Raw genomic sequence first — 13,132 nt, 5'->3', positions numbered from 1 at the left:
TAGATTTCTACAAAATAAAGCAACGAAAGACAACCCGAACCGCGAGTCTCCAGCACAAATGTAGTTTTATTTTGAAGTTGCGTACAAATTTATGGAGGACGGATACTGCCCAAATTGGTAATAAAAAATAAATGGTTTGATAAAGTGCCAGAAATCACTTTAAAAAAAATAAATAAGAACTTTTCCAACTCACTTGGTTACACATGAATCAACACTAATTTTTTCATTTTCAACACAATAAATTTAACATTATAAATATTTAATTTTCAATTTTATTTCAAATCTTACCTTCCTTGTTTTTTGTTTTCAATTTTTAGAATCTGTATTTATTTAACACATGTTGTATTTACTGTCATGTTTTTATAATTTTTCTCATTCTGTTTTTTATTTTACTGCCACTTTTTTATTTATTAATTTATTTTCTCCTCTAACATTTCTACTTTGTATTGTCTCATCTTATATTTTCTCCTTTGTTCAATTATTTACAGATTTCTTTTTGATTTTCCCAATGTTCTCTTTTCTTTTCCCCTTTGACTCTTTGTAAAAGTTAAAGGAAAAAGGGCAAAAGAGAGAAGATTCATTTATTTATTTTTATATCATTATTGCCTGTGTTCCTGCCGATTTTGACAGTATCTGCCCTCCATACAACAATTTGTTGCGTTTCTATTTTGTCTTTTTCCCAGGTTTAACTATTATTATTATTATTATTATTATTATTATTATTATTATACTCAACTGTCAAAAGGTTTGGGTGCAAGATTGCTAATAGTTTACTCTGCATCACAGCAACATGATAATAATAAAACAAATCATATTTTTTCTAGAATTATTAGACATTGCATATTTTTTATTCTGTTTTTTTGGATGACAAGAACATTATTTTCTAGCTAAATTTTCAATTTCACAATTAGTAAAAATTGTGTTTTTGCTCACCTATAGATATTTTTTAGAGCATTACGTAACTTTCAGTGATTTACGATACCTGCATACATTTTTAAATTGACAGAAATATTTTAAGGTTAATCTCTAGAAAATTATTTTCATAATATGAATTTTCTTACGACTTTGAAAAAATTTATTCCAACGTAATAATTTGAGGATCCATCAAGTTCAAACACAGTTGTTTTTTAACAGTTTGCAGAATGTACATGCAAGTGAAAAAATATTGTTCAATAACATAAGTGAAGTAAAAACGGTTAAAAAAAACAAATTTTTGACAGTTATTACTGATGCGATCAGATTTAGTATATGGGAAAATATTAGAGCTTACAAACGTTGAAAAAAGTTGGCAGTATGTCTTTTTTTTTATCTTGACATGCAATTATTACCAAAAGCTATATATACATATACTGTTCCAAATATATACAGTTTGTCACTCTAGTGTGATCAAAATGACATCTGCTTCATGTTGCGGCTTTTACTTTGGAAGAACACAAAACTTCCGGTTAGCGCCACACTAAACATGTGAGCTTGACTGCGTGTTTGAGAGAAAGCAGACACTAAATTAAACAATTTGACGTAAAAGTGGTGCTTTTAAAAAAAACCGCTCAACATGAGCCTGGCTGTAATGAAAATGTTTCTGTTGATAAACGATAATCTAATAAGGGATCCGCGAAAACACACAGATGGAAAGGAGACAACAGCTACGGGACAAATGAGATTAAGTGATTTAGGGAAGAAATCTAATCAGCAGCAGACTGTTTATGAGTGCAGCCCCTTCGCCTCTGATAGTGGTTGTGTCATCAGAGGGCAGTTACTGGACAAACTGGTCGGTTTGGGGAGTTTCTATAGGAAAGATAATCGATTTATTTAGATGCGTATCTGACCCTTTCAACACGCAGAATGAGGAAGATGGAAAGAGGAGCAGCGCAAGGGGAACCTGCACGATGAAGGGGAGATGATGGTGACAGTGGCGCAAAATGCGACGCATAGGGGCGCCTCTAGAGGGGGCGCCAAATTACGCCCCCTTGATAATTATTTCTACTCCGCATTTTCTGAATTTAACAGCTGATTGTGCATTGGAAACTTCAGGGGGGATCCATAAAATGTGTCTTCATACAGTAGCTGCACTCTTACACTCTCAATCCACCTTGCAGTTTAGGCAAAAGAAAAGGTATCCTGCTTCCAAATCTTTACACTTTTAGAAATTTAAACAGAACTGTAAAAAGCAAATATATTTAATATTTCAGAGGTTCCTGAACTACAGACTTCAAACTGTACTTTGCAAAAGTATTTATACTTTCACACTTCTACACACTTTGTTGCATAATAACTTCAAAATTTTATGCATTTTATTGGAACTTGATGTAATAAGTAAACTCAAAGTAGTGAGTTATTTTATTAAAATGTAAAATCTGAAAGGTGTGACACCTGATCCTGCAGCAAATGAACTCCTTGTATACTTTAATCGCCCTGTAAAAACATTAATGTCACAATAAATTAATTAATTCCATAATAAATTAAAACAAACTCAATTTTCATTTGTTTAATAATAATTTTTCTCTATTTAAAATGGTCTTCAGTCTGGTGTTTTTGGCTCAACTTGCAGTTTTGTTTTCAGAGACTTCATAATTCATTTCATTTGTTTAATTTATTTTGGATATTCAAAATGTCTTCCAGTTCCAGTGTTAAATGTTCGTTAGAATTTAAAGTTCATTGATTTTTTAAGAATGTGTTCCTTCATTATGCCATTATTACCATTATATTACTTGAAAATGATCTCAAAACAATATTATTTTTTATCGCAATACATTTTGGAACAATTTATTGTCCAGCAAAATGATTTATTTTAATAGTTAAAACATGAAACATGCCTTAATATGCATTAATGTTCACCAGATTTAACATGAATCAATCTGCAGCTGTGTGAGAAAAGTATGATTTTAAAGCCTCCGATGTGAGATATCCGTTTGTTTACGTTCCAGTTTGGGTGTTATTGCTGTAATTGTCTTTGGCTGCAGGATGTTTATGGTGCCGATAATCATAACACCAGCTGTTATTCTGCCGTCTGTGGGTCAGCGAATGGACCTGCACGCAGTCCCGCTGTGGTCCTCTGGTTCTGGTTCTGCTCTGAACAGGAAGTTCTGTCTCCTCCCTCACAGTGAAGCAGCTGTTACTGTATCCGAAATTAAAAATAAAAATATTTTTAAAAATGCAGAGCTTGATTTTATTGGAAGTTAAACATCTTGTTACATGTTACAGTTTTTTACTCAAGCTGATTAAATACAGTTCAGGTCAAAAGGTTAAGTTGGGTAGTAACTAGTTACATTTACTTGAGTAAAATGTACTTTTAGGAGTATTTTTATTATGCTGTACTTTTACTTGAGTAACTTTATTATTAAGTATTTTTACTCTTGAGTAAAATTTCTGAATTTTCTATCCACTGAATAAAGAACAGACATAATTTAACCAGACTCAGACACACACCTGCAGGTTTTGTTAAAGTTTTCTAAGTTTTTTATTGAAAGAAACTGATTTGGAGGGGGAAAAAATATTTTACCTGATTTTATAATTTTTTAAAATTACATAAGTTATAATTTTTATGCTTACCATACTAAAGTTTTCACTTAACTTTATACTTTAGTCCGTCTGATTATGTAATTTTTAAATATGAAATAATTGATAATTTGATCAGTTACTAAGTACTTGTGTTGACTTTTTACCAAATTACTTTTTTACTTTTACTTGAGTAAAAATATGTTAAAGTAATTCTACTATTACCAGATTTTTAAAAAATGTTTTCATTTGAACCTTTCTTTCAAGGGTTGAACTTGTATAAAATATTTATTATAATTAAATATAATTTTGGGGGTTTCTATTATACAAGCATAGTCAGAATTATGCATTCAGGCTCAAATGTACGCATACACTCCCACTCATATTTGGATAAACTCCTTTTATGTTGCACCTCAGCCACGAACGACTGCCGATGTTTCATTCATGGTTTCACATGTTACAGGTTTAATGAATCGAGACTCTGGTCTCTAATCATGAAAAACTGTAACGACAGTCAGGATACTCAGAAAATAAAGATCAGGTAAGGTGCAGGAACCTTGAACAGAACACACCTCTCCTACTCTTGTGTTTTACAGAACGTCACCAGTCCTGAATATCCAGTAGGGTGACATTCATCATTTGAGTGACTCATAAACAGGTAAGCTAATTTCCATCGCTTGCTGGTGAACAGGTTTTATTGCTTTGCAAAACAAAAAACACAATAAATAGTGAGGATATCTGAAAAAGTCAGATGCGTTCTTGTTGTTTGTGCAGGAGGCTCTACTTCTGCTCTTCAAAGATGCATAGTTGTGGCCAGCAGCAGCTCATTGTGATTTAAAGTGACAGAGCCTTAACACAGCTGAAAGGAGCTCAGACAGGCAGAGCTGATCTAACCTAACCGGTTCAAGGAAGCATAAAAGGTAACCTTTAATGTTTAGGAGATTGAGATGCTAAACAGGCGTGTTTGGTTGAACTTCAGGCTCATCAGGAGACATTTGTACTCATATTTTTATTGTGACATCTCAAAGTAAACTGCTGATGTTGAATTTAAATGCGAGAACTTCGCCTCACCATCTGGAATAAATAGTTTCCTCGTGTGACTACGCATCTTGAGATGAGGAAACGTCAGCTTCTGCAGCCTGAGACGCTTCAGGTACAGAGATATTTATTCGTATGCAAAAGCTCGACTGTCGTTTCTCAAGGTTAGACCTCACAAAATGTCAAAGATTAATTTTCTCACTGTGCAATCTTAAGTCAGACCAAAATTATCTTGTTTTAGGTCAATTAGAATGACCAAAACAATGTATATTTGCTAAATGTGACAGCAATAATGAGAGAATATGTCAGATTTATTTATTAGTGTGAACTGGAAGTGATCCGTGCCATCTTAGTAGGCAAACGCAGCAAAAAGCAAAGATGAACCACAGCTTCAAAACAAAAATAAAGAAAATATATGGACATTCTTGAAAAATCTACATGAAGAAAATGGCTGCTGTCTGGATCGACCCGTTTGAGACGGAGAATAAAAACATGTCAGACAAAACAAGAGAAGTTTGGTCTGATTTTATGTCACAGTGAGGAAAAAAAACATTTGTCTTTTTTTTATTCAGTGTATGTAAACATCTGGTTTGAATTGTAACTTTTAAATATTTATCTATCAATGTTTATTTGGAGTGAACTCATTAAAAACAAATTAATTATGAATTTTCTCCAAAATTATACATAAACACTGAAATCCTCATTAATATTTGGATAATTATCTGTTAACAAATAAAACAACATACTTCTGTTTGAATGTTTTTGTCTGAATATTGGTTTCTGGGAACTGACCAGGATCATTGTCCAGTCAAAACACCAAACTGGTTCCAGGATTTAACCATCAAACTGCAGATTTTAAGGTCAAGTTAAGGAACTTGGAGACCCGCAGCATGATGCTGCCACCACCTGGCCGTAACAGTTACTGCAGAATCCTAAACTTTACAAGTTCAAACTCGACTCCAGCAAACAGAGAGAGCTTTGATTCTCTGGCAGATATTTATGCGGTGGGAAGGTTTTACAGAATCTAGAAAAAACAAGACAGGATGTAAGGAAGGACACAAGGAGATAAGGAAAGAAAAATAGGACAAGAAATGATGGAAGAAAGGACACAAGGAAGGATTGATGGAAGGAAAGAGTCAAATAAGGAAGGATGTAAGGAAGGAAACAAGAAATGATGGAAACAAGGAAGGAAGAATACAAAGGACACAAATAAGGAAGGAAGGGAGGAGACAATGGAGAAAGTATGGAAGGAAGGAAACAAGGATGGAAGAATTGACATGAAAGAAAACAGAGAATGAGACAAAGAAGGAAGGATGGAAGGAAGAAGGACACAAATAAGGAAAAATGAAAGGAAAGACACTAGAAAGGAGTGATACAAAGAAGGAAGGATAGAAGAAAGGACGCAAGGAAGGAATGATGGAAGGAAAGAATCAAGCAAGGAAGGAAACAAGAAATGATGGAAATCAGACAAGGAAGAGTAGAGGAAAGGAACCAAGGAAGGAAGGATATAGGGAAGGACACAAAGGAAATGGAAGAAAGGAAACAAGAAAGGAAGGATAGAAGGAAGGACACAAGAAATAAAACAGACGGAAGGAGACAAGGAATAAAGGACTCAGGAAATGATGGAAGGATGTAAGGAAGGTGACACAGATCCCAAACCCATCAGAACCGGGTTTGGACTTTATAAATCAGAACATTAACCTTTAACCTTTCAGAAAATTAGAACAATATGTTTAAGTACGGCATCTGTGTCCTGGGGCTGGCAGATTTAAATAAACTATTAATTTATCCAAGAAGAGTGGATAAATATAAAATAAATATATCAAACTTATATTTCTATTTTTACCTTTTGAGGATTAGAGAAAATCCACAAAAAAAATTAAAACTTTGCAGCCAGCAGTGCCAAAAGTCACTGAAGTTAAATTATGTTTTATCAGTTCTTCTCTAAAGAAACACAAATTAACAGTTATTTCAACAATACTTTATTAATCCAAGAAGAAATTCATACAATTTTCTTCAAGGGTCTCCTGTAGCAGTCAGTGTTACAGCGGTTGTGTAGAAGCCTCTGACTGAACACACTCACTGTAACAGTCTCATGAAAAGGATTCTTCTCCAGATGTAAATAATGTAAAATAATTCCTGCCAATAAGTGAATGTAAACCTCTGAGTTTTTAAAAAAAATAGTCCGTTGTACTTCTGAAATGTTTTTAAAAATTCACAGATTCATTCTTTAAAAAGCTAAAAGTGACATTTTGAATTTCATGCAACAACAGGGTCTGCGTATGCGCAGTTTTTCTCAATGCCGAGGTTAAACCAGTTTCCTTTTCCTCCTTTGTAGGAACTGGTGACGATTCTGGCCCAGCCGCGCTCTCCCTGAAAAACAGAAAACTTTTCATTCCACAAGCAGACGGGACAGAGCAGCTGCGTCTCTACTCACCAAATAACTGCAAAATTTCACATTTCAAAAATAAATCTGCTCAATGGAAATTAGTCAGGTAAAAAAAAACGTGTTTTTTGATTAAAGGTTTTGCTGCTAGGATTTTTTTAGCCATATCAAAATTAGTTTATCTCACAAAGCTGCAACAAAAGCACTTTTTTCACCTGGTGGAGGAAGTTTGCCCCTCCACCTTCTTCAAACCAGAGAATATTTGTGCTACATTTGTGCCGCTATCAATTCAAACATATTAATAATTGTTTCCAGAGGTCATGAAAGGTCAACCAACCCTGCCACCTTCTTCAAATCAGACAATATTGGTGTTATTCAACTCTGCTACGTTTGTGCTGCAAAAAATTTAGTTTGTGCTGCATTTGGTTTGAAAATAATCAAGTTTAAAGGTCAGAAGGTCAACAAGCATCCCTTCCCCCAACATTACTGAAATCAAACAAAACTGGTGTTGAAAATTGGCAACATTTTGTGCAGCAAAAATGTTTTGTTTGTGCCGCTGTCATTTTAAAGATATTAATAAATGTCCAGAAGTCCAGCTTCTTCAAATCAGGCAATATTGTCAGTCAACTTTGGTTACGTTTATGCTGCAAAAATATTTGTTTGTGCTGCCTTTGCTTCGAAGATATTCATTAAAGTTTAAAGGTCAAAAGGTCAACCAGCCCCCCTACATTACTGAAATCAAACAAAATTGATTCAGATGTTTGTGCTGCGATTGTGCAGTAAAAATTGTATTTTATGTCGCCATTTTTTAAAAGATGTTAATATTTAAAAAGTTTCCAGAGGTCATCAGAGGTCAACCAGCCTCCCGCTCACATTTACAGAAACAAATATGGTGTCAATCAACTCAGCTACGTTTGTGCTGCAAAGTTTTTTTGTTTGTGCTGCTCTTGCTTTCAATATATTGATGATGACCTCTGGAAACTTCTTTATTAATATCGTTAAAGTGACAGATCCACAAATGAAAATCTTTGCTACACAAACAGAAGTTAGTTAGATTTGAAGAAGCTGGGGAACGAACTTCAGTCGGATCAGGAAGTTGAAATAAACCGACCCAGAATTCCCCCCAGGAGTTCCTGACGATCCAGAACTCGCTGCCGTCTCCGTCTACGCCCCAGCCGGCCACTGAGACGATGTGATTGGGCAGAGAGACGGGGTGAAACTCGGAGAAAACGCCGCCGGCGTATCGCTCCAAACCGCCAGTCGCCATCAGCTCACAACTGAGAGACGAGGACAAAAACAAAATTCATTTTCTGCTCGTCTGAAACGGAGTTTCACTGCAAAAACACAAAACCTTCCCAAGTATTTTTAGTCTAGTTTCTACTGCAAATATTTCAGTACAGTTGAAATAAAACAAAACTAACTTACAAGTAGCTTTTCAGCAAAATATAAAAGCTTATTTTAGGTCAACAACTCAATATCTGGTAGAATATTTCACTTGTAACATGAAAAAAAGGTCTAATAATCAAAGTCAAAATGTATTAAATTCATGTCTAATGAGAAGATATAAACTTCTCATTGAAATTGTGGTTTGAAAAGAAAGAAAAAGACAGAGACAGAAAAAGGACAAAAAAAACTAAGACAGAGGACATAGAGAGGAAAGAGAGAAAATAAAGGAGCAAAGGAAAGTAAGGAAAGAAAGATCAAGAAAAAGACTGAAAAAGAACAAAAAGATAGGGGATATAAACAGGAAAAGAAAAAAGACCCAAAGAGAAAGAGAGAAAGGAAAGAGAGAAAACAAAGGAGCAAAGAAAAAGGAAAGGAAAGACAAAGAAAAAGACACAGGACATATACAGGAGGAAGAAAAAGACAGACAGGAAAGAAATAGAAAATAAATCAGCAAAGAAAAAGGAAAGAAAGGAGGGAAGAGGAAAAGAAAAATGCAAAAAAAGACTGAAATCATAAAAGATAGACAAAAAGAAAGAGACAGTAAAAACAAGAAGAGAAAAAGGACAAAAAGACATAAAGAAAGACGGAGCCTGCGGTACCTGATGGGCCCGTTGGTGTAGATTTCTGCTTTCATCTCGTCTCTTCCAGAAATTTCTCCATAATCTCCAACTTTCCAAACTGTGTAGTTCTTCACAACAGCGCAGGAGTCAAAGAAGGAGCAGGTCCCACACTGATTGAACTGAACGCACTCTGAAACACACAAAGAAGACTTTTAATGGTTTATATCAGAGGACGAAATGTCAACAACACATCAGTGCACATGAAAACGCCAGGTGTGTTTCTTCAGGATTTCTATTCATTTGAACATAAAATGAACAGAAAATCAGCCTGTAACTGGAGGTTTGGTAGCTGAAACACAGAGGAGTTATTTCTTACTTTGGTTGACAGCTTGGTAGTTGTTGCAGGTTTCATCAGGAATCCCGGTTTTATGAGCGTAGGCGTAGACTTTGAGGTGATCGCCTCCGAAACAGGAGCCCGCCCTCCCGCAGTCGATCACGTTCTGGACAGACAGGTAGGCGGACGGCCACGCTCCACCTCGCTTTATGTTGATACGATCTTAGAAAAACAACAAAAATACAGTCACCAGATAACTGTTTCCTGCGTCTCTGCTCCGTGGTTACCTGGGATTTAAAATGATTTCAGATTCAATTTACGATTATAATCAATTATATTTTTATTGCTTGCTTTCTTTTCTCATCCCTTATGTAAGAAGATTTGTTTGATTATGAGAATAAAGCAGAAAAAATATCTTAAAATTAAAAGAAAAAATTTGTTTTAATGAGAAAAAAGGCTGAGATATATTTATGAAGATCTGATGTGAGCAGCTCAGTTTGTATAGTTCTTGTTTCAAAATAAACTTTGTTTTAAAGTTCTGCTACTGATAATTTAGTTGATTATGTGTGAAAAGATAAAGTATTTATACTAAGCATTATTTGTAAAATTCATACCAAAGGATAACATCAAAATAAGATCAACAATTTTTTTATTTTTTGTGTTGGAGTTCTCATAAAATCACTACATTATTCTGCTAATATTACAACTTTATTTGGGTAAAAAATAAAAATCTTAGCCCTAATATTCAGTTGAACTCAAACTCCAAATAAAGAGAAGCAGTTAAACAAGATGGTAGCATTTGGCATGCTGACATCACTCCGAACTATAAAAACCCAAACAGCACATACACATCAGTAAAAAAAAAAATCCAGATTTTCCAAAAATTAAATCTTCAAAAATGTGATTAATCAGTAAAATCGATTATTGCTCAGTCCCAGCTACCTGCCAGTGCGCTGGTGGCTCCCATGGCCCAGCAGGAGCCGCAGTACTGGGGGATGTGCTGGTTCCTGGTGACGCTCACATAGTTCTTCCCGTTGATGTTCCTCCAGTCCCACGACGGAGGAAGGTCCGACGCTTTGATAAACTCGTGTGGCCGCGCTCGAGTCCTACAATAAAAATACAACAGAGAACCGGTTACTTTAAAAAACTGATTCTACACAATTCAAGCTCCAACACAGGCTTTTTAATTCTGCTTCAAAATGTTTCTCTGATTAGCATTTCGTCACCAGTTATGACATCTATGATGTATGCCGATGGCTGATAAGTCTTCTGAAAATGAAGCAGAAATAATGTAATCTTTATGAAATTAAACAAAGTCCATCCATTTTTTGTATATTATGCTGTAAACAGTAAATACAGTTTAAAGATGGGATTTTAAGCCAACTGAATAAATATTGTTTGTACAGACAAAAAAATTTAAATAAAGATATTTCACATTAGAATTAAATGGAGTTTCTATAAAACAGCTAATTTTTAATCATCTTGTCTTATTTGACTAATTCTAACAACCTTCATCTTTGAGCTTTTTCATTAATTTTTTTGATAATGAACGAAACATTAAAGTTTACTGAAATAATCTATTGCTATTCTCCTATATTACAGGAACAAATATTTTAAAGACAGAGATCAACATTTTTCAGCTTCTAACTTTCAATGATATTATGATAGAGAATGCAAACGTTGGTTGTACACTTATTTTATCCTAACTTTGACCTTAAATTGCTTTATCTGTTATTTCTGCCTCTCTGTGAGCAGATTACTAATCACAGATTATTAATCAGAAATTGCAGGATTCCGTACGTAAACGCTTATGTATTTATTTTGCCATCAACAGAATATTTTATCTGCGTCATTGTCAGTTATCTACGTGTTACCTACCGGACTGAGGCTGGTCTGTCATCTTTAATGGGCTTATAACAAGGTTCCGATAGATATTTAGCGCTGCTGGTTTCCACAGAAACCGTTGCTAACCAAAGTAGCAGCGGGCAGATATTTACAGTCGCCATCTTGACTCCTCCCTCTTTTCCTCCCGTCGCTCAGAAGTAAAGGATGCTGGTATGGAGCGCCCTCTGCTGGCTGGATAAACCACTGACAACCCCTATTCTCTGTTGTAGAAGCGCAGTGAAATAAGCTTCATAAATGACAGAAAACGGGAAAACTAATAGCTTTATTTATTAGTTATTGGCTTTAAATAGAATTTTAGCACTGATAATCCAAAAACATGAAGAAATTAGCAATATATGTGTTAAAATAAAATTAAGCACAACACTTACTGATTTTGCCAATTACAATTTTTAATACAAATTTCTAAAAAAAAAAAAAAAAAAAAAAAATATATATATATATATATATATATATATATAACAATTTCATACAAATAAATATATTGTTATATGCATTTTATAAAAATTCCTAAATATTGAAATTGATTGAATATGCCATTTACAAAATTATGTATTTAATAAATATTTGATTTATTAAATATTTATAAACAACTATTAATTTATTAAGTTAGGGACAATAATAATAATAAAAATAATAATAATAATAGGGACAAACACAATAACATAGACAAACTGAATAAAACAACAGTCTTCTTGTATCGTGGCGCTAACAGCTTGTGCTAATTTGCAGCACTTGTCCCTCGATGGGCTTTTATAAACACTATACCTAATATATAATTAAGAAATAGAATAGCAATAAGAAAATAAAATGATGAAAGGTGGCATTAACCTGTAAAATATTCAGGACAGCATTAAATACTAAAAACCTAACAAATATTTTGCATACTGTTTTATAGTCTATAATAATTTCTAGTGAAATGACATATTGGCAACATTTAAAAACAAGTGACTACATTTTAAGAAAATGTCTTATTTTAAGATTATGCATTACTGTATTTTAATAAAAATATACTTTAGCAATACCTGTACAATATTAATTATTTTTACTTTTCAAAAGCCTATTTTTCTTATTAATTTCTAACGTCTAACTGTTTTTGCTCTCCAAGCACGAAGAATACTTGACAGATTGATGTATTCTCTATTTGGGCTGCAGACACAGAACGGCCGACAGGTGGAGCCAAAGAGACAATTTTCAAGTCAAATAAAAATGATTACAGTATCAATACCTACTAATGTCTCTCAGAAAAAGAGATTTTCCACATTTGAAAGACTGGAGGCTTGCTGCCCGCAAAATAAAGAAAAATATGATATTTATGAATCCTCAAAGAGGATTAAAGGCAAACAAACATGATCAGGTTTTAATTAAAAAAATACACAATGTGGTACTTGTTTAAGCATTCTTCTTTTTTAGGTCCACAATTATTTCAATGCTCAAAGGAAATAAGTGATAGAGAGCAGAAGGGTTGCATGCTCAGCATGAATCCTTTAAATGACCGCCTGTTAAAATCGCATTATGCTTAATGCAACATAAAGGACTGGGTGCGTTATTATAGAAAATAATCAGCACTTAGCAGCGTTATCACATCACTAGAGGAGCCTGAACATTTCTGCATCCAGGAAAGCAAAAATGCTTGTGATTTAAATGACTGAAGATTAAATCTGCGTTAGCCCCCGAGTAAAGCCTGGAGAGGGAGAGAAAAGAAAAACTACTTAAAGCAAATTGAGCTCCAAAAATAGATGGTGAGAGCAAAAAGTTGGTTTAAAATTCACTTATTTGATGTGAAACAAAGTTTATTCTAGATTTTATTTGTTGCTTTTACTATTTTGAGTCATTTCTGTTTGGAAATCTACATATTTATCTGTTCTGTGTTTCCTTTTGTTTAGTTCCTGTTTTACTTTTTCAGAAATATTCTTATTTGTATTTTACCAGTCCTTCATAATCCACAGCAAAATGTGCATATTGTACCTG

General features: G+C 34.0%; 1 protein-coding gene and 1 long non-coding RNA gene across 2 annotated transcripts; one reads left to right on the top strand and one right to left on the bottom strand.

Annotated features, from left to right (window-relative positions):
• The first annotated feature begins 4,272 nt into the window (after positions 1-4,272).
• Positions 4,273-7,387, top strand: LOC111608799. The gene is made up of 2 exons (XR_002752851.1): positions 4,273-4,648; positions 6,872-7,387. It is a non-coding gene; the product is annotated as an uncharacterized LOC111608799 (long non-coding RNA).
• On the bottom strand, positions 6,499-11,305 carry LOC102232031 (cathepsin Z-like). Its single transcript, XM_023334926.1, has 6 exons — positions 11,138-11,305; positions 10,202-10,365; positions 9,302-9,481; positions 8,965-9,115; positions 8,031-8,196; positions 6,499-6,906 (listed from the first exon to the last, which is right to left on the bottom strand). The coding sequence occupies exons 1-6, from the start codon at positions 11,263-11,265 to the stop codon at positions 6,793-6,795; spliced, it is 903 nt and encodes a 300-aa protein (XP_023190694.1). The 5' UTR covers positions 11,266-11,305; the 3' UTR covers positions 6,499-6,792.
• Between the last annotated feature and the right edge of the window lie 1,827 nt (positions 11,306-13,132).

Source organism: Xiphophorus maculatus, chromosome 6 (assembly GCF_002775205.1).
Source record: "Xiphophorus maculatus strain JP 163 A chromosome 6, X_maculatus-5.0-male, whole genome shotgun sequence".
NCBI lineage: Eukaryota > Metazoa > Chordata > Actinopteri > Cyprinodontiformes > Poeciliidae > Xiphophorus > Xiphophorus maculatus.
This window is presented reverse-complemented; position numbering and strand designations above follow the sequence as displayed.